The following is a 27970-nucleotide window of genomic DNA, read 5'->3' as shown; positions in this document are numbered from 1 at the left end:
CTAAGACAGCAGTGCCGACTTCCTGGTGATGCCTCTGTGGATGAACCATAAAGACACATACAGAAACAGCTTACAGCAACCAGTGTGATCAAAAGCTGAAGACGACGCCCAGTATCATACACGCCACCCACAAACTGAGCCGCTGAGGGAAGTGAGCCGAGGACTGGAAGAGAAAGAGGAAGTGTGCAAGGGATGAAAAGGGTCTGGAGGTCCTAGCAGGAGATTTATACAACCAAGGGAGAATTTGGAGCTACACTGTGATAAGTACATAAGAAAAAAAAAAAAAAAGTGAGAAGAGAAGCCCATTGAAAAAGAGAGAGATTTAGTTCCAGGGATAGCAAAACATTTTGTAAGGAAATAAAAAAAAGCCACAGTGCACTTCATGGCTCATGGCAGGGGTGAGGATGGTTTAATAATGCTGATTACAGTTCCAACCGAAATCCCAGCAGAATCACATCAGGAGGGTAGGAGATGGGAAGTGTGTGAGGAGCCAGGCTTGCCTCTCCGAGTGAGAACTCCAGAGGTCAAGCAGGGCCTCCCTGGTGGCCTAGGGGCTAAGTCTCAGCGCTACTACCATAAGGGCCTGAGTTCGACCCCCAACCCCTCCCCAGGCCAAGGAAACCTCTCCTGTCTCGTTGCAGCAAACCGCTGCTCCCCTCATCAGTGCATTGCAGTGCATTTCAGTAGATCGGCCTGTTCTGCTCCCCACTCTGTCTCTGGTGAATCCTCTTAGCCCCCTCTTCTGGCCTATACCCCAGTTCTTCTACTAGATAAATGTTATAAAAATAAAATCAGGAAGCAGAGCATCGGGGGTTATCTAGACCTGAGGAGGAAAACAAGTACTAACAATCTCTGAAGGAGGAGGGGAGGGGGCCAGGAGGAGTGTGATTTTTTTTTTTAAATATATGTATTTTTAAGATTTATTTATTTATTTATTTATACAAGCACTGGGTTCAGTCAGAAGCACGGGAGGGTGAGAGAACTCACCAGAGCCAGAGGGAAGAGCAAAGCAGGCAGACTGACGAAACACACTGCTGAGGGGAGCAGCGGGTGGCAGGAGAGGTCTACGTGCCATGTGGGACCCTCGCTGGTGGCTGGGGATCTAACCTGCGCTGCAGAGGCTGCGGGCAGCTTCGCAGCCCAGCGCTCAACCACTGTGCCACTGGGGAGGCCCCAAGAGTGTGATTTTTTAAACAAGCTTTGGAGAACTATTCATTAGTTAATTTAACAAGCCCTTATATTATACTTACTTTGCACCAGACACTGTTCTAAGTGTTTTACAAATGTTAACCAACTTAATCCTTATAACTATCTTATGCTGTTCATACTATTATCACCTCCATTTTATAAATAAAGTGAGATGCAGAGACTCCTTAGAAACTAATATCACATGTGACTAATAATCTATCTGTCTCTTGAAACTAAGTGGTAATGTTATATGGTATTTCTAGAGAGGTTTTTAGAATGGAAACTGGTAATAGGGATTGACTGAGAGATCTTTCTGGGGTGATGAAAAAAAAAAGCCAAAACTGGATTGTGGTATTCATTGCAACACTGTAAATTTACTAAATGAACACTGAACTGTAACCTTAAAATGGGCAGATTTTTATGGAAAATTGCAACTCAATAACTCTTCAACACAGCAACAAAAATATAATTATCAAAGAGCATTTTAATTTTTTTAACATAACATCTTTTTTAGAAGGAAAAAGATGGGCCTCCCTGGTGGCACAAGGGGTTGGGACGCAGCCTATGAAGCTGTCTGCAGCCTCTGCAGCACGAAATTGATCCCCAGCCAGGGAGCTACCTACATGGCACAGCAGACCTTTCCTGACTTGCCCACTGCTCCCCTCAGCAGTGTACTTCAGTTGATCTGCCTGTTCTCTTCCCCACTCTGTCTCTGGTGAGTCCTCTCACCCCCCGCCTCCACACACGTCTGTCCTGCACCCCAGTTCTTGTGTGCATAAATAAATAAATCTTTAAAAAAAAAAAAAGGAAAAGATGCCATAGACATGTAGTTGTGTTCTAGCAATGAGATGTAGTGAGAACGTTGTTGAGAATGGAAATTCTCAATTCTGGGAATGCTCCTGAAGAGTCAATGGGGCAATAAATAAGAAGAGAATAGATGGAGGGAAATGGAGCTTACTAAATTAACCAATAGAAAGCAGGAAACGGCGTTTAACTTCAGACATAGCAGAGTTCAAAGCAAGGAAACTCATCAGGGATACAGTAGGGCATCATAGGATGATAAAGTAGACATAGCAATTGTTAATATGTATGCTCCTAACAACAGAGCATGAAACTCCAGGAGGCAAAAAAATAAATAAATAAAAATGATGGCACTGCAAGGAGAAACAGATGAGTGCTATTATTCATTGGTTTAAAGGTTTTACTTTAATCCATTTCAAAGGTTGTCTTTTTTTTTAACTGAAAATATGGATGATCCATTTGGCTATTGTGTATGTAATATTGATTTTATTATTCAGCCAGCCTGAGAACTCAGAGGGGTAGAGGGAAATTTCCTCTTCAACCCAACAAAAACTAGTCAATACCCAGGGGGTGGGGAGAGAATGAATCTGAAAATATCAAAATATTATAGAGCCCTTAAGTCCTACATGCCTGGCCCCAACCTGTCTGCCTGTCCTAGTTACTGAAGCCACTAGATTTACCTGTGGTCGAGCTGATTCAAGCTGGTTTTCCAGCACTTGCAACCAAAGAGCTCTGACCTACACAAATGTGCTTGGCACAGAGGAAGAACAAAATCATTGGTAGCTCTTACCATTACCATCAATAATAATAAAAATGAGATTTGAGTGGATAACACACAAAAGTGAGCCAGCTTTTACGTGTAATACATAAGAAGTCTGATTTTCCCATGAGCTTAGTTTAAACATACCTTGAAAGAATATTAGTTTCTCTCTGATAGTTTACTTTAGCTCTCTTGCCAAGAGGTCCCTTAAAGAAGTTTCGTTTAGATTTCTTGTCAGGAGATTCCTCGTGAGCCCTCGAAGGTGGGATGAACATGAGGTTTGCCTTTTTCTTATTTGCTTCCCTTTGATCAATATTCTTCACCTCCCTGTGGGGAAATCACAAAGACACAGATGGGAAGAGATGAAAGCGTCAACATGCTCTTCTCACTCCTGCCTTCATATGTAAAGAGGCAAATATTGATGTACAAATTCATTCATTATGTCTGTCAAGAGCAACTAAGCACAGCAGAGAGCTGATGGCAGAGCAGTGCTTCAACCACTGAGCTCCTGCTGTGTGTCAGGGTCATTTTCAGTCCTGGGGGCTGAGGAATAAAATGTGTTTCTGAACTCAAGGCAGGTTAGATGGTACCCTAAAGAAATTATCAGAAAAATCCAGAATGTGGCTTGAATTTCTCTGAAGTCTGTGTCACTAAATTAATAAGGGGGGGGGGGGGAACAGGCACTAAGAGATAACAACAAAATGTAATTCCTGATCCTTTATTGGCTCCTGGAGTAGCAAGTTAAGCCCAAAAAGGTACACTATTTGGCAGATGTAGCCTAATGATTTGAATTTTACCTAATTATTAGAGAAAATATGTGAATAATGGGTAAATACTATGAAAGCGTATTGTGTTCATTACAGTATCATTTCAACATTTCCGAAAGGTCTGAAAACGTTCTAAATAAAAGTACCTAGAAAGGCAGAAGTCACAGGAAAATGTCCATAATGAGCTAAGTGTGTTCGTGTGTGTGTGGGGGTGGGTGTCTAAAAAGCAAACCTACAGTGTGACACTTTTACTTTTGTTTAGAGATACTGGTATAAGTGCCCAGGAAACAAAACTGAAAGGATTTACATAAGCGTACTGGCCATATACACCTGTAGTTGCTTTTGGATTCTTCGTTTTCTCTGAGCATAAAATGTGTTGTTGTTGTTAGAGAAAAATCTTTAAAGAAAAAGATCTGCTCTCTGTGATTGTGAAGTTTACATTCCAACTACAAGGAAGCCAAATGTGCTTAAGATGTTATGTAAAATATAATAATGTAACAAATTTTATACAGAATATAAAATTTGTATATAAAATGTTATATGCAATACATGATGTAAATAAATGTTATAGATAACAAAAATTTACATATAAAATATAATAGCATATAATGTAAGTGCTCTATAATATAAATACAATTTATAAAATGTTATGTGTAATGTAAATAAATGCTATATATAACATAAATAATAACATGTGTTGTATATACTAAATATGTGTTGTATATAATATATAATGTAAATAAATGTTATATAATATAAATGCAATTTATATATAAGACAATGTTATATGTAAATAAATGCTGCATGCCACATAAGTAACATTTATATACACTATGCTATACAAAATAGATGATATAAATAAGTGTTATATAGAATATAAATAAAATTTATATGTAGACACACAATGCTATCAATAACGTTATGTATAATATAAACAAAATGTATACATACAATATTAATGTAAGTAAATGCTGTAGGTAATATACATAAAATGTATATTGAATGTTACATAAAGATTTGTATTTGTTCAAATTGTTTGAATGACATAAGTCAGCATGACATACTACAACAGGCCATGCTGGAAGGCCCCCTCCCGCCGGCCCGCGCACCTTTGGAAGTTGTCCTGCAGTTCCTTTAAGTACTGATCAAAATAACTCCATTCTTGCCAGTGAAGCTGGTTCAACTGCTGCAGTTTGAAATTCCGCCTCTTCATGTTGCTGCGGGTCAGGTTGATGATGTCCGTGTACCTCAGCCCATGCTCAGTGGCATCGATGGTCAAGGAAAGCCCAGTCTGTCTTGAGTGCTGACTTAGCATTGTTAGTGGGGGGCCTCTTGCCTGGGGAGCAGGGTGAGGGGACAGAGAGGGGAGGACTGCATTTCTGGACGAGACCCCCCGGTTCGGAGCGGGGATGATGCCTGCTGCCCTGTGAGCTCAGCCAGGGGGAGAAGACAGGCACCCCCTGCATGGCTGGGCCCCGCCCCTTTTCTGATGAGGCCCCTCTCTCCTCTGCCAGCTGGGAGGGTTAGGAGATGCCTTTTCAGACTGTCGTCTACAACTCTACCTGTCATCAGGGAGGTGAGGAGAAAGGGGTCCAGCATTCCTCTCCTCCTTTCCTTTCAGGCCCAAGACCTCAGTCCCCAGTTCAGGTCTGTATGTTGAAAAGTTCTCCTGCTCCCCGACCCCTGCCCTGCACTCCACCGTGGTCAGGACCTCAGCTGTACTTATAGCAGTCGTGGGACCTCAGGCGAGACATGTCACCCTCTGTGTCTAGTTTCCTTGTCTATAAAGTAGGGATAATAGTGCCTGCTTTAGGCAATGGCGGTAATCATGATGATCCTTGTTACCATTTAGTGCCAACTGTATTCCATTTAATCCTGGGCATGTCAGTACTGGTTTGGTAAAACTCCTTATTTTGGGAATGAGCGGACTATGTACAACAACTAGGATTTGGAAGCAGCCCAAGCGCCCACTGATAAGAGGACAGATCAAGAGGGTGTGGTCTGTCCACACCACAGAATACTACTCAGCCCGAGGTGAGATGGGTGTCATGCATATGGCCAAAGGGCAGACACTCAAGGGGGTTATGTGAAGCAAACGTCAGAAAGATAATAAACCACTATCAAATATTTCACATATATGAGTAACATAAGGAAACAAAGCAGATTAACCAACAAAGCAAAATAATTATAAACCCGGGGACATTGATAGCAGAACCGAGGTTACTGAGATTAAGAGCAGGGAGGCAAGAAGGGTCAAGAGGCTATAAGGAAGAGTGGTGTGGAAATATTAATTCATTTGAAAAAGGAATGAGTTGATAAAGCTGTTGAGCTCAGAGATAAGCTGGGCACCTGAGATCTTAAGGCCAGTGGGTTGCTGAGCTGGGACTCAAATCTGGTCTGTGTATCCCCAACCCAAGCTGGGTGCTGCGTGCAGAGAGGAAGCATCCCGTCCTTGAATAGCTGCCCTGAGAGGCAGGTACTGTTATCCCCATTTTATAGATGAAAAAAGTGAGGCTCAGAGAGAAGCTGGAACTTGCCTACAATCACTCAACTCACAAGCAGCTGAGCAGGTGCCAGAGTCCTAACCTGATTCTATGCCTGACCCCCAGAGCAAGCTGCGAAGACTCAGGACATCCATTACAGCTTTTTTTTTTTAACCCACATTTTTAGGAACTGCCAGCAGGGGCAGCAACTTCTGACGAGCCTGGGGATGTGTGTGAGCAGGGGGTTAGAGGAAGTCTGGACACCTGAAGTCCAGGTCAGCACACACTTGGGCTCATGGGCACCTGGAGAACCAGAGTAACCAGAGGACCTAGTTAGCTGTCCATTCTGGCAGCAGGGAAAACAAGATGCTGCACACAGGCACATTGCACCTGCCCATGGACCTGCACACCCAGCTCATAAGGCAGATTTGGAACGAAGATGAGCAAGATTGTGACCTTCAGGTGCAGGTGAAGGGCCACCCTCGATGGTGCCCACTGTGTGCCAGGCACTATGCTGTAGGCCCGATGCCCCTTCCTTCTGGGGAGAGGCAGCGGGGGCTGGAGCAAGGTGCGGCCTCCATGCTGGGGAGGATATGGCGCAGTCTTGGGCTTCTCCAGCCTGTGGATCAGCACATCCTGGCCCCGGTGCTGCAGGCTGGCATAGTTCTGCAGAAAGTGCACGATCAGGGGGCTCTTGCCATAGATGTTGAAGAGGTTGGAGTTCATTGCAGGGCTTTTGCGGACAGGATGAGACTGAACAGAAAAGAGGGAAGGAAAGAGAAAGGTGTTCTCATTTGCTAGCCTGTTCATGACAGTAAGTACTGGGAGCACCCACATTTCCAACAAGAACCGGGCTTGTGGACCATGGGACACAGGCACAGCCATGGAAACCGAATGCAACAGGACTCTCTGCTCTCCCGTGGAATGTTCTCTAAGATACACTGAAGTGGGCGCAGAGTCTGAGAGCCTGTGATCTAGAGCCACTGCTTGGGTTAAAATCCTGACTGTACTCTCACAACTCAACAATAAAGACAAATGATTCAATCTAAAAATGAGGAAGGGAACATATGCACATGATGGTGGTTAATTATGTACACCTAAAATTATGTTATAATGCAATAATACCTCAATAAAAAATGAACTATATAAAAAACTAAATAAATTAGTGAATTTTTAAAAAAATGGACTTAAGCAGACATTTCTCCTAAGAAATATGCAACTGGCCTCCCTGGTAGCACAAGGGGTTAAGCACTGCACTATGAAGCAATCTGTAGCCTCTGCAGCACGAGTTCGATCCCCGGCCGGCTAGGGAGCAACCCACATGGCGAAGCAGACCTCTCCTGTCTCGCCCGCTGCTCCCCTCAGCAGTGTATTTCAGTCAGTCTGCCTGTTCTGTTCCTACTCTGTCTCTGGTGAATCCTCTCACCCCCCGCACCTCTGGCCTGTACCCCAGCTCTTGTATGCATCAATAAATAAATCTTAAAAAAAAATAAATATGCAACTGGCTGACAAGCACATGACCAGACGCTTGATACCATCAGTCACTGGGAAGATGCAAATCAAAACTATGATGAGATACTCCTTCACACCAACTAGGATAACTGTAGTAAAAAAAAAAAAAAAAAAAAAAAAAAGGAGAGTAAGTGTTGACAAGAATGTGGAGAAACTGGAATCCCCAGATATCACTGGTGGGAATACAAAACCAGGCCATTGCTATATTAAACAATTTGGTGGTTCCTCAAAATGTTAGCCATAGAGTTACCATATGACTCACAATTTCACTCCTGTGTATCTCCAAGAGAAGAGAAAATGTGCATGCACAAAAATATGAATGTGTATGTTCACAGCACAGTATTATTCATAATTGCCAAAAGGTGGAAACAGTTCAAATGTCCAACTAGTGAGTGGATATACACAGTAGAATATTCAGCCATAAAAAAATGTACCCCCAACATCTGAACCCATGTCTATCTGTCTTGTCCACTGTGTCTAATGTTTTTCCAAAGTTTTACTGCTGAATGCTGAGGGGAAACAGGTAGCAGTAATAAATATGGAGAAATGGGCCTCCCTGGTGGCACAAGGGGTTAAGATGCAACCTATGAAGCTAACCACAGCCACTGCAGCAAGAGTTTGATCCCCGGCCAGGAAGTTACCCACATGGTGCAGCAGACCTCTCCTGTCTCACCCGCTGCTCCCCTCAGCAGTGTGTTTCAGTAGATCCACCTGTTCTGCTCCCCATTCTGTCTTTGGTGAATCCTCTCAACCCCCCCTCCACCTCTGGCCTGTACCCCAGCTCTTGTATGCATAAATAAATAAATCTTAAAAATAAATAAATACATATGGAGAAATGCAGAAGGTTCAATTAATGTACAACATTTGCAGCATTTGGCCCAGATTCTATGGCCAATTCACTTGCTTCTTGGGGAGCCCCTGAACCTCTTGCTTTGCTCAGGTCCCAAGGGGCTCTCTCTGCTACACAAGACGGCAGGGGTCATCGGTATGAATTACCATCCACTGAGGTTTGTGGGGAGGGATGGGGGGGAGGGCAGAGGGGAGAACACACATTAACCCAGAGCCCCTGTGCTGGGGGCTGTGCTGGGGGCATGGTCATACAGATCTGTGTGCAAATCTTGGTTTCATAACTTACTCGCTTTGTGAACCTGGAGAATTTAATTACCTGCGTGAGCATCACTTTTCTCACTAATAAATTGAAGAATAACAGGAGTAATTATTGCTGAGGCAATAAAGTAAAATGGACCACAGCACAGGTTCAGCGGTGAGTCAGACAGGTAGTACGTGTTTATTGCATGTTCATTATCCTCACCACCTCAGTTAACCTACATAAGAGCACACGACTTAGAAAGGACGGCTCCCATTTTCTAGAGCAGGAAACTGAGGCACAGGGCTCTCTTCATTGCCCCTGCGTTCCTGAGTTTCAAACAAGTAACTTAAATCCTGGAGAGATCCAGACAAAAGACCATCTTCTCCCCTGCCTGTGTCCACTGCAGGCAGGAATTCCCATGAAATTTCCCGATTGCGTCATCTGAGTCCACAGTCAGAAATAACCCCGCTCTTCCCCTGAAGGTGTTCACAGAGCTAGCTTTCTTAGCTGCATCTCCCACCCCCTTTGCAATCACTTCTACTCCTGAATTTCCAATGATGTGCTCACCTGCTTATTAAATAGGAGCTCGTTCAATCGTGCTTCTGTTATCTTCTTGACTTGCTGTGTGGCTTTCCTCAAGGCCCCAGTCTGATTTTGATAGTCTGTAAAGGCAATATTAGCAACAACAAACGATCACTGGAGCTGGCCAGCTGAGCAGAGAAGGAGCAGGTGGTAGACCTCGGCTGTCTCTTGGTATGAAAATACCTGCACAGTAAAGATCATCGGGAGATGCTGGAGAAGGGTCTCAGGTAAATTCATACAATTACACTTGCATTTTAGCCATAGATACACCTGTAGATGTGCATCTATCCATCTGTTTATCTGTCCATCCTTTTCTCCACCCAATTAAACATTTATTGAGCATGTGCTGCTGGGGACAGGTTAGGTAGAGGAAGTAGATTATCTTCAAGGAAATAACAGATTAGTGAGAAAAAAAAGTTGTGAATAATAATTATAACCCTAACTCAGGTGCCAAGATAGAATTCTCTTTGTGACACAGTATGGGCATAGAATGTGGAAGGAGAGGCCCGAAGACTTTAAAAATGTGAATCAAAACAAGGATTTGTGTTGTGATTAAAAGAGAAAAAAAGACCCAGCAGTTGTACAAAATTGCAGTTTTTCGGTAAGAGAAGGTTAACAGAGAGATGGGAGAGAAGAACAAAAGATCATTGGCCTAAGGACAACCCACAGTGACTGCAGACTTTTCAACAGTTACTTTTCAACAGTGTGGAATAAAATCACCACAGCTCTCAGGTTGACTTTGTGAACCCAGGAAAACTATCCTTCAAGAAATAAATACATTTATAGAGAAATAAAAACTAAAGGAAATACTGTTAAGTTGTAAAGGAACAGTACAAATAAGCAATAAATGAATTGCTAAATCTCAAACAAATATTTGATCCCTAATTTAAATCGGTTAAATTAGGGATTGGAATTAAATTCAGACAGAATCCTGTCCTTGTTTTGGTCAGGAAGAGGAGTGAGTTAAGATATCATTTAACTTTTTTTTTAATTAATTTATTTATTTATACAAGCACTGGGTACAGTCAGAAGCACGAGAGTGTGAGAGAATTCACCAGAGTCAGAGTGGGGAACAGAACAGGCAAAGCAATGAAATACACTGCTGAGGGGAGCAGCAGGCACGGCAGGAGAGGTCTGTGCGCCATGTGGGACCCTTGCCAGCGGGCGGGGATCGAACTGGCGCTGCAGAGGCTGTGGGCAGCTTCGCAGCCCAGCGCTCAACCGCTGCGCCACCGGGGGAGGCCCAGATATCATTTAACTTTAGATGAAACTAAACATGCATGATGGAATTTCAAAGGCAAACAGTAAGGTAGAGTTTCTTAATCTTAGTGCTTTCCCAAAGACCCTATAAAGGTCTTAACCTAGACCTTCTCGCCCTCCTTCCTGCCTCCTATATCCCCGGAACATCAACATTTTCTTCACACAACATTTCTCCACAGGCCCTAACCTCTCTGTGGAGAGGGTGTTATGTTAACACCCAGATCACTTCCTACCTCCGTAACTGGTGGTTTCTCACGGGGAAGAGGAGAAATAATCCTATCTGAAATTCTTTTCTTCCAGGGCCAAAACCTCTCTTCCCCACAGGTCTCAGCTGTGTGCCAAACTCAGCATCACAGAAGTGGGACTCCATCAGTGCTGGCTGACCTGAAGACAATTACATCCTCCCCTAAGATATTACTTGATGCCAAAACCCAGGCTAGAAGGGCAAATACAAACTAGCATGATGAATTATGCGCAAACAAACCCCAGGAGGTTGGGTTTTTCAGTTGGTAACTGAGTCAAAAGCCTGCATTGCTTTTTTGGGCAGTTCTTGTACCTTTGGGAGCATTCTGGGAGCTGTCTTCTAACATCTTCTTGGTGAAACCGACACTCTCATTGATTGAATTGACACTATAGGTCTCCAGGAGAGAAAAAAGAACACACTTGGTAAAACTGAGAAGAGAGGAGCCCCTAAAGTAGACATGCCCTTTCCCAGCTGTTTCTCATTGCTGCTGGCAAAGGAACACACAGAGGGGCAGCCTGACAGACACAAGCCGCAGCTCAGCCCTCCACCCTGGGGGTGCATGGTGGGAAGGCAACAGATGTAGAAAACTCACGGCTGGGGGCTGAGGCCGACTGGGCTTCCAGTCTCAGCCCTGACCTTGGGTAAGTCATTGGACCTTATAGGGGTTCTTGTGAGCATGAAGTCAGCTGATGCATGCAACATGCATGAGTGCTTGCTCCCATTGCTGATGCACCAAGCACTGTTTCACTGGGCATCTACTAATACACCTGGCACTGGGCAGACCCTAAAATCTAGTCCTTGTCTAGAGGAGCTCCCAGTCTAGCAGGAGAGATATGAGCAAATAATCTCACTAAAGTGTGTAAAAATCACATATTTATTACAGAGATTGTATAAATTGGGATTAGGGTTCTATATGAGTGACAGAGTAAAAATAACAGTAGTTCAAACTAGGTAGAAATTTCTCTCCCACATAAGAGACTGAAAGATGCAATTTAGGACTTAAATGGCATTTTTGCTGTGATAAGTCCTTAAGGACTCGGACTCCTTCTATCTCATGGTTGCACCTTTCCTATGTTCGAACCCTTGTTCTCAGGGTACAAGATGGCAGCTGGAGCTCCAGCCATTACATTCACATTCCAGGTAGCAGAGTGGAGAAAAGGACAAAGAGACAAAGACTTTCCCTGAACTGTCTTTAAAGAGGTTCCTAGAAAATGCCACATGCACACCCACTTCCATTTCATTAACTGGATGTTTGCCACATAGCTACTTACAAATGTAAGGGAGGCTAGGTCATGTAATATATAATGTGGCAATATATGTGCCCAGATAAAAGTCAGAGGCTGTCTTACCAAAGAGGAAGAGAACAACAGCTATTGGGGGGAAACTAATAGTTGCTACCAGCAGTCGAGCAGTATATCAGAGGAAGCCAGAATGAGGACTCTTTCTGTCTGGGGGAGAGCTGGAGGGCTTCCAAGGAGAGACACTTTGATTCTGTCTTTAAGGATGAGTAGGAGTTTGGCAATGTTAAACAGATGGCCCACCAAGCGGCAGACAGCAGTCCACCCGTCTCTGTAATAACAATAACCGCGTTGCTCTTAGATAAATATAGTATTTGAATGAGAAGGAGAAAGCCCGAAGGACTTTCCATGCATCGGGCTGGCTGTCCAACAGCTCCTGATTTTACAGTGTTGAAGTGGCTGCTGGAACTTGTTGCAAAACACTCCCAGGACTCAATGAAGCAACACATTCATTCTTAACAGGCCTCAGAGAGAGCTGTGGGAGAGCAGAGAATAAATGCGTGGGATTGGGCTTGGCCCAGGGCACGAGACCCTCTTTGCTGGGAGCTCAGACGGCAGGGTGCTGCTGTCAGCAGAAATCAGTCGTGCGGCCTGGGCAAGCGATTCCCCTAAGTCTGTATCAGAGACTGAAGGTGAACTGGGGCAGCCATTTTGAAAAATGATCTAGATTTACCTTAAGAAACTAAAATTGGGGCAGCCCTCCTGCGTCTGTGGAGGTGCCTTTTTCTCCTTTTCCTAATAAACCTGATCCCTTAGAAATATAAAACAAATAAACAAAAAAAACCCTGAAAATGGAAAGACTGTCCGATCCAGCAGTCCCATTGCAGGGCAGGAGAGCGCAGGCACCGGGGCCGGGGTGGTGTTGGCAGGAACTGAAGCGGACCCTACGCAGGTGCAGGAGCCCATGGTGGAGATGGGGCTGGGTCAGACAGGGCAGGTCCATCTGCCCCAAAGGCAAGAGGAGGCCTTGTGGTTCAGGAGGGGCTTTACTTTGGGCTTTGTTGGTGGGGAGGGGTGTCAGGGTAGGTCCAGGTGATAACAGATGGCATAATTACATCAGCATTTTGTAGAGTTTGCGTGCAGAGACCAAGGGGGTGGGGGTTGGGGAAAAGCCAGGAGCCCACTGTCCTCTAACTGGGAGAGCAGGAGTGGAAGGGCGAGGGGGTACAGAAGGTGCACAGCAGGATGCAGCCGGGCAGAGTGCACACACGGTGCCAGGAGGCTGGCCAGCAGGCTTGGGATGAGCATCCATGGGAGAAAAGACACAACAGCCATTGCTGCAGCCCACACTCAGCAAGGGCGCCTTTCCCTCCCCCACTGCCCCCATCAGTTCTGGAGCGCTCTGCTGGCCCAGGTAGTGTGGAGGAAGATGGGGCCTCCCAGACATGATGGGGCAGGGAGTGGAGGGGTGCGGGGCCCACTGTCCCCAGGAAGCCTCACCTGAGGGAGTTGGACTTTCCCATTCCAGGGCGACTTCTGGGAGAAGAGTCTTTTAAAAGAGAAGATAGAAAGTTCTTTTCCTAGAGAAGAGAAGTTTGTTTTTCAGTTCCTTTTTGCCGGGGGTGACCAGTCAGGAGCTTTGTGATGGGCCCTCACGGGAACAGCAGCAACGGTGAGTGGGGGGATCACAGGCAAACCAGAGCATCTGTCATGTCACCTGCTGAGTGACTCTGGGCAAGTAACCCAACCTCTCTGATCCTGTTACAGGTGGTGAATACTGCCTCCCTTGCAGGGCTGATGAACCGATTAAAGGAAGTAACATCTTCAGAGAGAAGTACACGCACATACTCAACCACGAAAAAAAAGACATTGACTTCAAGAGGAAAAAAAAAAAAAACCTCAGAACTCTGCAGAATTGAGATGAATAAATATTGGATGAAACACTTAAAAGGCAACAGTGCTGTCAGGTGACTCTCTGTAAGGTGTTAAATGGAATATTCATTGAAATGTCATTTACTTTGAGGACAGCTGACAAGTTAGATTTCTCTCACTTTGAAATTCCTGTATGTCTTCGACTGTTGGGAAAGCAAAACCATTCAATGGGTCAGTAACATGAGCAAGTGTCAGTGTTGGAAGCAGCCAGAGTGAAGCAGGGGCTATTAACTCCCAGCTTCCCCAAGGCTGTTCTCCACTTTACTGGCTGTTGGGTGTGGTAAGGTTGGCCGTGGGCAAGCGAGATTCTTCTCTGAACTCTAGTTTCCTCAGCCGTGAGGTGGATTTAGTGTGGATTTTAGCCAGTTGTTTTGAGGATTAAATAAAAGGGCTAAAGAGCCTGGCACGGTGCCTGGTGCATAGCAGACACCCAATACCTGGCATTGACATTGGCACACGTCCCAACAGTTATGCCACTCGCAAGGAGGGATGTTTCGGCCATCTTGGTGGCTGGTTTGGTGGTACGTGGGAAAGAACCTACCCAGAGGACTTCCCTGCCCCGACTAGATGGTAGCTGGGTGTGTCAGAGGTCAAGGGAGATGGAAATCCTGCCTGGTGCTTCACCTTTTATCAATCTTTTCTGAGCTATTAATTCTTCCCTCCGGAATCTCTCTGGATCCAGTTTCGAATAGTCCCACTTGTCATAGCTCTGCGGGCGAGGATATATACCTAAGAGGGAGTCAAGAGTGGTAGTGAACTTCAGCAAAAGAGAAGGGGAGTCAGACAGCAATGTCCCCCCACCCCCCACCCCTGCCATGCCACCTGCTGGTCCTGGGAGGCTGGGCTTCCAGCTTTAGCCCCACCTGACACTGGCCTTGTGGCCTGGAGTGAGTCCCTTTCTCTCTAAGAGGCTTCGGTTTCTTCATCTGGAGAGTGGAGACGGCAGTGCCTGCCCCTGGGTGCATGGGAGCGAGGGGTCCATCACACGGCAGCCCTGGCCCTGGGACGTGCTCTACACACGGGAAAACAAATCACCTGCTACCTGCTCTGCTCGGGCTGGGCTGTGAGCTCCCCGAGGGCAAGAGTCAGGTCTCATTCATCTGTGTACCTCCAGGGCTTAGTACTGGGTCTGGCAATGACTTTGCAAACACGGCCAAAATGATTGCTGTCGCTTGCAGTTAGCTAAGTACAGAAGTGGGTTTTCCCTAAATAGTTGATGCTGCTATTTATGGGGCTAATGCTTTTCTTTTAAGGGAACCGTATGTTTCAGAGTCCTGGCCTCTTGGAACCTGGCCCACCAGCCGTTCCAGAGATCCCATTTTCTCCCTCGGTTCTCTCATTTCGGAAGGGAAAGACCCAGGGCTACTGAGACAGTTGAGCCGCTATACAAAGCCGCTGTCTCCACGGGACAAGCAAGGGCAGAGGAGTGTGTTACTGATGACGTGTTTGGGGGCTGGAGACGGAGGCATGACCCCAGACAAAAAGGGGAACAGGAAGGAGGAACAGAAAGATGAGTCAGAGAAAGGGAGGCAGGATGGCAAAAACGTCCAAGACTCAGCGTTGTAGTGAGACAACCGGGGTCCCCCGTCTTCAACCCTGCCCACGTTAAGAGGATTACAAGGGTATGCAGGAAGAGTTGACAGGGCAGGTCTAAGATGGCCATCCTTTAAAAAGACCTGCTCGTAGGCAGCTGAGTGCAGCGCTGTGTTCTCTTAACGCTGAGACAGGTTAAGAGAACCATACGTTTTACTTGGGGAGGGGGACTAGAAAGAAGTTTTCTAAAATGCCAACTGGGGGCCTCCCCTGGTGGCACAGCAGTTGAGTGCTGGGCTGCGAAGCTGCCCGCAGCCTCTGCAGCGCTGGTTCGATCCCCGGCCACCAGAGGGTTCTGCAAGGTTCTCAGACCTCTCTTGCTGCACCCGCTGCTCCCCTCAGCAGTGGATTTCGTCAGTCTGCCTGTTCTGTTCCCCGCTCTGGCTCTGGTGAATTCTCTCACCCTCCCGTGCTTCTGACTGTACCCAGTGCTTGTATAAATAAATAAATAAATCTTTTAAAAAATAAAATAAAATGCCAACTGGGGCTGTGGGTGCTGTGGGCGGGGGGGGGGGCACCGCTGGGCCACCTAGGATCACAGAGGATGAAGGGTAGTATTACCCAGCTGGTAGACTGCTTCCAAGGCCTCCTGAGTTCCCTCGACCCACAGCATGGGGCCAGCTAAGGAGGCTGTGCAGAAACATCTCCCCCTGCCCCCCAACCCCGTAGAAGCAGCTGGCCCTGACGGGGACTAGGAAGGCCTCGGGACTGTTTCGAGGAAGGGGACATTGGGAGAACTGAGGGTTGACTTTACTTGCTTTAATGTCGTGGAGCAAAAGGGAAAACCACCTCATGGAAAGGGCATGAGGATAAGTGATCACCTGCCTGGGCTCAGGCAGACAAAGCTTTTCCGGAGTCGCCCTCCCTGAGAGGAAGCAGCCGGGTCTTACCTGAGAACCACAGGCTCATGGTGTCACAGATGGTAGACTTGAATTCATGCGAGTTGAACCAGGACTGCGGGAAGCAGCAGCAGAAGCTGGTGTACAGGGCTTTGCTCAGAAGCGACGACAACCTCTGGGGGGCAAGCAGATCTCGGGCAACCTTCTGGGCATCTTCACGCTCAGACAAGAGCCCTCGACTCCAGAAAGGACAGGGATCCAGTCCTCTGCCCAGCACTGCCTGCCTTCCTGCACCCCGGGCGCAGTTTCCATCTGCTGCTGCCCTCACCCCACCTCCAAGCTCAGCTGCACTTGGCCAGCAACCTCCCCTTTCTGGGGAATGTGGCTCAGCCCCTCTGCAACCTGGCCAGAAGACGACAACGAGATACTTGTGACCTCCCTTCCTGCTGTTTCCAGAGTAATAGTGAGTCTGCCTTCTTCCACGGTCAGGCACTACTGTTGTTGCTTCTTAACTCTGGTCAGCTGAGATCACACAAGACTTGGTCTGGTTACCATCATTACACAAGCCTCCCCCAGGCTGTTATAAACTCTTTGGGATTTTTTTCCCAAATAGTGACCTTCATAATATTGTGTTGAACTTTACCTAGACACCCCACATTGGTGAACACCGCCTTGTTCTCAAGACTTGACTTTACAAGGCATGCTGGGAAATTATCTTCGTCATTAAGCTGTGTCAGTGCACATAGGAGGCAGTCAAAATTTATTGAATGAATGAATGCACCCATGAATGAAAACTACTTTCCTGTTAGATTACGTTGTCCAGCAGATGGCATAACAATAGCGATTATAGGAGCTATGCTAAACCCACAGCTTTCCATCTTCTGGCTGATACCTCAGGTGCCTCACAAACACCCTCTCCTTTAAGCCTCCGGGCAACTCAGGGAGAGAGGCATTATCGTGCCCATTTTGTGGATGATGAAACCAAGGCACAGAAACAGCCTAAGAGACCTCCTGAGTGGACACTTAACTACACAAAAGCGCTTTCAGCACAATAGTACCTGTTCACCTCCCATTTAGTCTGTCGAAAGCTAGTTCCCGCCATCCTTCACGACCCTGGGGATTCTACTTTCTAATCTGTGCAATCGAACAGGTAAAAAGGGGTATTGAAGGATGATTGCTTTTATTGGTATTTCTGATTATTGTTAAGAGTGAACTTTTCCCCACTTGTATTTTATCCGCAGTGAATTTCTGGTTTGTGTATTTTGCCTATTGGCCCAAGGGTGAGGTTTCCGTTTTTCGTACTAGCTTGTAAGGGGTTTTTATGTTGTGCGATATATACGCTACCATGTCTTTGTATAGTTTTTCATTTACCTTTTAATTTTCTCCAGAGCAGTTTTAAAATTTTTCTATAGCTAAATCCATCAGTTTTCTTCTTATTTCCTTGGAGAAATTTTAAAAGTCCCTCCCTACACCCAAATCATGTAAATATTCACTTATATTTTCTTTTGGCAATCCTTTTAGTATACACAAACCTACACACATAAAAAGTATATATGTATATTTATATTTTAAATTAAAAAATTGCGTGTTTATTTAAATAACACAGAAAGGAAATCTCTTATAACTTCCTTCCCCAGAAATAACCATCACTAAGAGTTTGGCAAATGTTATTCCAGATTTTTTCCTATTCATAGGCACACATGTACACACATGTACACACATTCAACATGTTGTACAGACTGCTTTGTTTCTCACTTAAAATATATCATTTCAACTTTCCCAATTAATGTGTAGCTATGCCATGACTCACTAATGACTCCCTGATAGAAAGAATGTCAAGGGCATTCTACTGGTTTTAGGTGTGAGGAGATAATTAATGGGATTTTTTTTTCCTGAACAGCGGTTGATGCTTACTTTTAAGATCGCCTCTTCATACTTGGACCTTGAGTCACAAGACAAAAGAAAGGCGTAGTGATGTGCTATCCGGTCAAACAGTTTATTCTGAACTTCCTTGTTTGGCTAGCAGGAGAAAAAAATGGAAAAGGATTGACTAGAGGCCCTTGCTGAAGCAGTCAAGGGCTGAGATTCTTAAATAAGGCTTTCTCTCATGTTTAGGAATCTTAAGACATTTCACCTCATTATTTATGATAACACAGTGATTTGTTTTATGGCATTGATAGTATAGCTACAGAGAGGCAGAGTACTGAAGAAAGCACCCTAACTCTCGGCCGGGAGGTCCTGACCTCTCTCTCGGTGCCACCCTTGACCCTCCATGTGATGTGGACCAGCCCGGAAAGCTCAGGGGTGCTCCAGGACATGACGTGATCGCTAAAGCACGGGGTATGTGGACGAGCAGTGGGTGGGACAGTTGGGGTGACAGACGAGGCTGCAGGGGCAGTCCATGGATTCAGAGGGGGCCGACAGCCCATGTTAAAGGGTTGGGATTTGCTCCTCAGAAAAATAACTTGAGTAAAAGAAGCAACCAGATTCGCATTACCTGGTACCGATCGTGAAAGATCCACCAGAAGCTATCCAGCCATATGGCTTTCGGAGAAGGAGAAGAGAGGAACTTCTCTAATTCTCTTTCTGAACAGAAAGACTTGAAAAGAAACAAAAGTCACACCATTATTGCTGTTGTGCAGTTTTCTGGGAAATCCATCTGGAGCCAGGTTCATGCTTTCACCGCCTCGAACCTGCCTTTCCGCCTCCCCACCCCACGGCTTGTTATGACTCACCGACCCCTGCCAGTTACCTTTGGAGTCTACATATTTGGACCTGCTGATGATTTGAACACAGGAAAATAGCAGGAAGAAACAACAGCCAACTTAGCACACAGGGGACTCTGGTGGCCTCTGTACGGCTGCGGCTGGACTAGCTGTGTGAGCTCGCCCAGCGCCGTCCCGGGGGATTTCATGTGCTAATGTCTGTCATTTACTGTCACGGCAGAGCATGACAAAAGGCGTCCTATAAACATTCATTTGGCCGTGACACACCCCCCGCCCCCAATCACTGGACTATTCCACTGCTGGTCATTAAACTGTTTCTGATAACAGTGATGATGGAAACCATCATATTACTGGAGCCCTGTCCTAAGCGCTTTCACGCACATTGTCAGATTTAATTTTCCACTAACGCTTCCGGGTAGACTGTTACTTATCCCTCAGGTACAGGAGAAAAATCTAGAGCCCAGAGAGCTGTGTAGCCACCAGGAGTGGACTCCTTCAGCTCCTTGCTGTCACCAACAACCTCCTCTGGGCGCTCCTCTGGGCCTCGGCAAGCAGGAGACTGGCACCCAACCCTGCCTGGCCCAGACACCAGTGCCCAGTGGCCGTGGTCCACTCTGGGGAAGTCTGATCCACTGAGACAGAGACAGAGAGAAGCCATCAGGGAGGCACACAAGTAGAAGAGAGAGAAAAGCAGATCCCAGGAGTGGGGTGGGGTGTGGTGGGGTGGGGGGCTGGCTACGGGCTGAGGGACAATGACAGGGCAGCTTTGGGGACACCAGAGTGATGTGCTCTGACGGGCGATGAGGCACAGCTGCAGACAGTCAAGACCACTTCCCAGGCTTCCTGGCCACTCTGCCCCTCATCAGAAGGGCCCCTGCAATGTCTCACACACACACCCAGGGCCTTTTGGGCCAGACTCCCTGCCTCCCAGGGAACCCAAGAGTGCAATGCTGCCCAAATGGGCAACCCATCCCGAGGGGCTCCCTGGGACGTGTGAAGAAAGTATTCTAATTAAGAAAAAAGAAATTAAGTTTGCTGACATGCAATGCAGTAATCGACAAGAGGACATGTATGTATTTATACATAAACATGTATCATGAGGGTGCCCGCTCAGCCAGTGGGGTGCGAGACCAGAGCCCGGGCCAGGGAGGTGGGGAAGGAACAGAGACTGGGGGTGAGCATGGCCCTGGTGGCTCAAGCTCAGCCATGGCAAGGCTCAGTTATTTGCCAATGGCCCTGACTTAGTTTCCTGGAATGTAGAACAGGGACAGCTGCATATGCTGTTTTAAAGTCTGGGTACACTAGAAATTTGCCCGTGGAATTAAGGCCACCAAAGGTGGAGAGAGTGTGCAGCGGGCTCAGTGGGCCATGGTGGAGACTGTGGGAGCCATGGTGGGTATGATGCAGTGACAGGCATCTGAAGAGGTGTGATAATCTACCTCCAAATCACATAGAGTTTTTTAAATCAATGTTCCTCAGCAAAATTTAAAATAATAATAATCGCTTCTCGGCCTTTAGGCTAAGATCAAGTGTAAAATAATAATAATAATAATACAGCTGAGGTACAGTTGGGCCCAGAGCTGCCCACAGAGGGGAGCTGCCCACCTCCTTATCCACTTAACTCCTTACCACGCCACTCATGGGGTTCCTCTCGGCCAGGATCACATTGCCCACCATGTCACAGAAGTCCACCCCATTTGGGAGCTGGTTTGGCCCGGCGCTGTTAAATTGTGGATACTGGTAGAGCTCTGCCAGCAGATTTTTATCTGTTATTTTCTGAAGCAAAAAAGCAGAATGTGAAAATGGGCCCTTTTCTGGTCATTTAAAACAATAGGCCATCTTTTCCTTTTTATCACAAAGACAGTATACCTGCTAGATAGAAAGTGGGAAGTTTCAGGGCATTCAGGGTCCCAGCACTGCTCATGAAATACCTACTTTTACACTTTCTACTTCCCTTTCAGGCTTTAAACACAACCATGAAAATCGCCTATGGAAGTGCAAGCATTTCATAACGACTGTAAACACACATGCTTTTTCCGTCCTGCCTTATCCACTTAACTTGAGATCATTCATGTTACTACACTGTCTTCAAATTTATCACTGAAAAGAATAGATCCATGCCAAAAACAATATTTCATTTACAAAATAATGAAATATCTCATTAAGACATGCTATCATTTAATTAACCACTCACCAGTTACTTCCAATTATTATTATTGTCATTAATAATCTGGAGCCTATCGTTCTTCCCCCTTGGGTTTATTTAGTATGAATGTCTCAATATGGTAATAGCAGACCAAAGGAGATGATTGTCATTATGGTTCTTCATATCATTAACTTATTTTTAAAATAAAAGTAACTTATGATGGCTATAAAAGATGTGAAAATATAGAAAAGAAAACAGAGGAAGCCAGTTATCTCCCAAACATGGAAGCCTCCCCTAGAAACATTTGAGGGACTGAACTGCTCTCTAGCTGGGCTGTGACGTTGGCAATGGAGGCTCCCAGGGACAGACTACACTGGGTCAGCCGGTCTGTGGTCAGCTCTGCCATTTACCAGCTGTGCCACCTTGCGCAGAACACTTAAGTTTGCTCGGCCACAGTCAGGAGGATGAGAGTTTCAATGAAGACTCTCAACCGCAGGGTTTTATGCTGTCCTGGAATTCCCTGGGCCAAAAGGTGAAGAAAGGATAGCAGTAACTTACCTGCTGCTCTTCTCCAACATTTAAAGATTTGAATACAAAGGACCTAGCGATTTAAGGAGGAAGCTAAGGAGAATCTTAACTGGGGGGCGGGGGGGGGCGGGGGAGGTTTGCTATGAGCTGGGGCCGGGGTGCTACTGCAGAGGCCGTGGAGAGAGGCTACCACTGCCAAGGATGGAGGATCGGAGTGAGAAGCAGGCTCTGCAGTGTGATCCCAGAGGCCTGCCTCTCAGCAGCTGGGATGCCTGTAGGGACCCACAGACCTAGCCCTGTGGTGGGAATGGACAGGGTGGTAGTTCTGCAGGAACCAAACAATGAAGGCATTGTTTCTAAGGAGAAAAACCTCCCGGGTCCTAAAAATAAACAACCTCGGACACTCCTCATTCCACCCTTTCAAGGGTGTTAAGAGAAATTCTAGCATTATTGAAATACTTTAATATCCACTGGAAAGGGAACTCTGTGACTCTCCTGCAGAGAGAGACCAGGCGTCAAGTCTCCTCTCCGGGGGAACAGAATCTATGTCAAGCCCAGCAGGAAGCGGACAGAAGCGGGCACAGCAGAAGATCCCTTACCCACTTAGGAATGGAAGATGTGACAGTCCTGAATTTTGAGCTTCTGCAGGCATACTCCTTTTCCCTTCGACTCTTGTCTGCAGATGAATTGGAGAAGAGAAATTGGACAGGGGTGACCGCGAGTCTGTCCATGCTGGGCAGAGGTTATTAGTGACTTTTGATTCTGCCTGAGTTGCCAGGCGACACGAATGATATGACTCTCACGAGATCCCCCTTTTTCCTTTTTTTTTTAATTATAAATTTTATTTTTATATTCCCCATACAATTACAACCCCTTTATTTTGACCCCAATCCCTCCTTTCCCCACCCCCCACCCCCCATAGAGTGTCTCTGGTTCATAGTTGTTTGTTGATTTTGATATTTTCTTTCTCATAGTTATTCTTTTTCCTGGTCCCTTATTTAAGTTTTCTAGATCCCTGCTATGAGTGAGACCATCCGGTATTTTTCTTTTTCTTTCTGGCTTATTTCGCTGAGCATGTAGATCCCCCTTTTTCTATTAGACTGCCTGAGCCGGAGAAGCAGCCAGGAGAAATAAAACCCGGGCTTTGAAATCTGGTTAGGACGAACCCAGGACCTGCTACTGACAAGTTGTTGACTTTTGGCAAGATTCTCCTTCCCCCCAAATCTGTTCCTCATCCCTAAAATATAGTCAGCGGTACCTACCGCAGAGATTGGGGCACTAGGAAGGCTTAAGAGGGAATGTATATGAGCACGCCTGGTGCAATGCACCACAGGGAGGTAATCTCTAAATGCCACTGTCCTTCCCTCTCTCATTGCCCCATGTCAAGAAGTCTGCTTTAAGGCTCCTTCAGACAAGGACAAAAACAATTCTGATTTGAAACTGTGGATTCCTACCCAATGGCAGTGGAGATACCCAAAGGGAAAAAAAAGAGAAAACCAAAAAAAACCGAACCCCACAAAAACACCATCAAGACTGTGAGAAAGGATTTTTGCCTCTGTCTGCCAGGCTGATGCGACTTTTCTCTCTTAAAGCCTTCTTCTCCAGCTCATCTTTCTCAATTGCCTTCAAAAACCAAAAAGAAATGGGACGTTAGAGATTAAAGCAATTGTGGAGGAGGGCGGGTGTCAGGGACCAGGCTGTTTCCCCTGTGGGCATATGAGAAGCCTGGAGTGAAGTTTGGGGCAGTGTCCGCTGTCTTCCCCCCTGGGTAGGAGGTCTTGGTGGCTGTTGGCATCACTCGTCCCTGCTGTCCCCACCACCCTACTACTGCCTCCACCCGCCTACTCTCACGTGGCTCCTCCATCTGGCCACAGCTCTGAGGAGAAAAGGGCCTGGAAGGAGGCTCAGACCATGGCTCCACTGGTTACGGGCTATGTTTGATCTCTCTGTGAAAGGAAGTAGTAACACCTCCCTTACAGGATTCCTAGAAGGATCAAATATCAATTATTTAATGCATTTTTTAAACACCAGTAAAAAGGCTATCAGAGAGGAGCTACTCAGTAAAGGGTAACTATTTTTTTTAAGATTTATTTATTTATTTATACAAGAACCGGGGTACAGGCCAGATGTGGGGGAGGCTGAGAAGATTCACTAGAGACAGAGCAGGGAACAGAACAGGCAGACTGATGAAATACACTACTGAGGGGAGCAGCGGGCACAACAGGAGAGGGCTGCTGCACCATGTGGGACCCTTGAGATTTCTCTTGATCTCTGACTCCCCCCAACCCTGTATACTCTACCCTTTGAAAAGAGAGAAAGAAAAACGAATGCCAGTTGTCTTGATTGTTAACCATGAGCCCAGCATTGTGTTGGGAAAAATGAGCTAACAAAGAAGTAAGATTCTGTGTTCTTGCCCTCAGAGGACTTGAATTTGAAGAGTCAAATCAATACATGTGGGACAATTAAGTCCTAAACTGTAACACTTATGATTCAAAGAAGTGAGGTTACTAAGGCGCAGTCACAGAGGACATGCCAGAGAGGTGGGACATGAGTGTTGGGGGACATGATGAGGCATCTGTCTCTTAGCTTGATAAACTGAAATGCCTCCCCAGGCTTCTCACCCCGAATCTGCACTCCGCGGCCTGTATGAGCTAACAGTATTGGGGCAGGAAGGGAGGGGAGCCAAAAATAAAAAAGATTAACTCAAGAGCGGAATTGACCCCAATAGTCAGTACCAGAAAAAGCTGGGGTGAGGGGAAAGCTAAAAAATGTGACCACAGGTCAGGACCCTATGGGCAGAGAAACTTGGTAGAAAGTAAGATGCCAGAAAAAAACCAAAGTAACTATAATAAAGTAAAAATCAAAATCAAGAGGCAACTATAGATCAGAGACATTCTGTGGGGGAGGAGGAGGGAGGAGGCTCGGGACGGGGTGGGGAGAGCACGAGGGACTATGGTGATGGTTCCCTGCGTGAGATGGTGGTGGGAATTTCATGGGGAAACCATACATTGTGCGAATATGAAGATGATGTAATAAATATTTTAAAAATAAAGTAAGATGCAGGTGGGAAGGGGTGAGGAAGCTTAGGTCTGAGAGCAAAATGGCAGGTGGTAAAGAAGCAGGATTAAGACAAAGAAGCATAGGAAAGTGGGTGGGGGGAGGAGGAGAGGGAAGAGGAGAAGGAGGGTAAAGAGAAAACAGTGGGATGAGGCTCAGGCCACTGGGGGGCTCACAGAGACGGCCTTCCCAACCTACACCACCAACCTCCACCCCCACAAATGGCTTGGGTTTTCCTCTCATGTTGCACCTCCCTTAATGTGTCTGTAGAGTGGATGGTGCACGGTGACATAAATGAGAGAAACCGGCCAAGCGGAGATCAGAAGGCCACCAACACTTGGCCGTGGTATTGGAAAGCATCAGGGAGTGGTGGGCCGGCAGCAAACTGGGGAGCTCATGCTCTGCTAAGGGGAGCACCGCCTCCTGCTCCAGCTGATGACTGCCATGTGGAAACGCAGGCCCCAGCCCCAAGACTGCTCGGGCCAACAAGTGCATATGAACACAACACGAGAGACCCAGATGTGGCCACAGAGTGCCCGTCAGCAAACTCTGGTGTAGATGAAAATCCTGCAGGTTAGAGATGGAACTTGGCCACTGCACACAGAAACCCCAAAGAGTACATCCTCATTAGCATACGCAAGCAAAAAAAAAATTCTGAAAAGGCTAGATATATAATGTATGATTCCAACTGTATGACACTCTGGAAATGGCAAAACTATGGAGACAAAGATCAGTGGTTGCCCAGAGTTATGGAGGGAGGGAGGGATGAACCGGAGGTGTGCAGAGGGTTTTCCAGGCAGTGAAACAATGATACCACAGAGATGGGTGCATGTCATTACACATTTGTGCAAGTCCATAGAATGAACACCACCAGGAGTGAACCCTAGTGGGCAATAATGATGTATTCACAGAGGATCACTGTGGTGACAGGCAGGAAGGTGGGCGGAAGGGACACGGGTTATGTGGGAACTCTGTCCTTTCAGCTGAGTTTTGCTAAAAAAGAAAGTTTATTCTAAAAAAAAAAGTTTCGCCCTCTGCCATGCAAATTCGCTTTCAAATAAATGGAGGGCTAACCAGGGGCCTGCCTCCCTGGGAGTCTCAGCTCAGCCCCTGCCTCCCAAACTCACCAGGCTGTCCATCAGTAGGTTGGGACTCAAATCTATTTCAGCAATCTTTTGATTCACTACGTGTATAGGGCTGATGAAGCATGCTTGGAGGAGAGCTGAGGAAACTGATCACACAACAGGACAACACCAGCCAGCCAGGAGGGTGTTCACTCCCTCTCAAACCACTTGATTATTATTTTTTTTTAAGACTTATTTATGCATACAAGAGCTGGGGCGCAGGCCAGAGGTGCGGGAGAGTGAGAGGGTCCACCAGAGACAGAGTGGGGAGCAGAACAGGCAGACTGACTGAAACACACTGCTGAGGGGAGCAGCGGGCGAGACAGGAGAGGTCTGCTGCGCCATGTGGGTCAAATCCCTGGCTGGGGATCGAACTCATGCTGCAGTGGCTGCTGATATCTCCACAGTGCTGAGACCTAACCCCTTCCACCACCAGGGAGGCCCCACTTGATTATTTTCTTTGCAAACATACGCCCTCCTTCTTCTGTCTTGCTTTAAAGGAGTAGATTTATAAATTATAATGAAAATTAATCATATTCTAAACATTGTGGAAGATATAAACAGGACAAAAGATCATCTACTATGCTACCACCCTGACAACTTCTGTTAGGATTTGAGGAAATTTCCTTCCAGGATTTTCTGCACAATACTTTTTTACATCATTACAATCTCAGAGAGTGCCTATTTTACTACCGACTTCTGTTCCATTCATTTTTATGATCTTTTCCATATGGCTCAACAGTCTTGGCACTATTTTAAATGGCATTCTACTAATCCATCTAGAGATGCAGTTTAAAACACTTGACAATAAGATGTTGGCAAATTTTTGCAATGATAAATCATTCTGTGTGCACAAGGTCACACAGAACTTTTCCCATAATTTGGATCATTCCCTGAAGACATGGTCAGGTGAGGGATGACTGAGTAAAGGAGTCTCCACCTCGTTTACTGCTGTTGACATCTCTGCGTGCGTCCCTCCTCTTACCACCCTGTCTGTTGGCATTTCTGTCTAGCCTCCTTTGGGCTAGGAGACATCCTTTGTAAAAGCCCTCGAAGCCCATCACTGCCCACTGCCCTCACACGAGAGGTCCACTCCTCTGCCGTACCCCGAGTGTTCCATCACACGAAGGAGGAGGGCAGATGAGGGTGCCAAGGAAGCACAGGAGAAATCAGAGGAGGGAAAGGCTGTTGGTTGCCGGGTGTGTGAGATTGTTAGAAAGGACAGTAGGGAAAGAGCTGAAGCTGAGGGCAGAGGAGCGGCCTCTTGACCAGAGCTTCCAGCTCCTGATATGAATAAGCTGGAGAGGGATGGGAAGGCCTGGGTTATTACAGCAGGAGAGGGTTAGAGCCAGAGTGGGGTTCTGAGAGCTCCTGGGGTACCAGTCAGGTAAGGATCAACGAAGCCAGCTTGGAGCCAGACACTGGGGCGCCTCGATGGTGCCGGGGCACTGGCAGAAGAGATGCGGTGAGGCAACCAGAGTTAAAAACTGTTATTAAGAAAGCTGAGTCTTGAGCTCAATTGTCTGAGGGCAGCGGGCTGACTTCTCCTTTGCTCTCTTGATCCCTAATTCTTTGGAAGGCAGATGGGAAAGAAGGCAAGCACCAAAAAAAATAGTTTTTTCCCTCTTCTTTCCCATTCTTTCCAGAAATATTTCCAATATTTCTTTCTCTGGGTTTGTTTCTATGTATCACAGTAAAATAAACTTAAGTCAAACGATCCTTTGCATCTCCTTTTAGAGGCTACATAAGGTCCAGTCACTGGACACAAGTGAAGGCGCATATAAGGAAGGCACCAAGGCTCACAGGGAGGGGGGACAGGAGGGTGTTTACGGCCTGTGGCTGGTGTGTTTGGTGTCCACGACCATAGACGGCACCCCAGAAGGATACAGGGTGGATTGTCTTCCAGAATCTTCCTCACAGCGTTCTTCATCGCATTCCGTGCAGTGGGCGAGGCGGCCAGATGCTCGTCCACAGCCACCAGTGGCAAGGCATTGAGATTGATGCTCTCCATCTCCCCGAAGCATTCGAGGGTCCAGCTGCCTGTGAACACGGTCAGCTTCTGCCTTCAAGGGCCTCTCATTTCCCGCTCAGATCTTGTTC

General features: G+C 46.4%; 1 protein-coding gene across 1 annotated transcript; it reads right to left on the bottom strand.

The window, feature by feature from the left end:
* FAM227A (family with sequence similarity 227 member A) lies at window positions 1–27881 on the bottom strand (the record flags this gene model as incomplete). Its single annotated transcript, XM_084254897.1, has 11 exons — window positions 1–34; window positions 2897–3076; window positions 4626–4852; window positions 6390–6752; window positions 9169–9263; window positions 14482–14586; window positions 16341–16464; window positions 18204–18308; window positions 18787–18888; window positions 20645–20791; window positions 27789–27881. The coding sequence occupies 11 exons, from the start codon at window positions 27879–27881 to the stop codon at window positions 1–3; spliced, it is 1575 nt and encodes a 524-aa protein (XP_084111023.1).
* Window positions 27882–27970: the final 89 nt, after the last annotated feature.

This window comes from Talpa europaea (assembly GCF_964194135.1).
Source record: "Talpa europaea genome assembly, chromosome: 15".
NCBI classification, from domain to species: Eukaryota; Metazoa; Chordata; class Mammalia; order Eulipotyphla; family Talpidae; genus Talpa; species Talpa europaea.
This window is presented reverse-complemented; position numbering and strand designations above follow the sequence as displayed.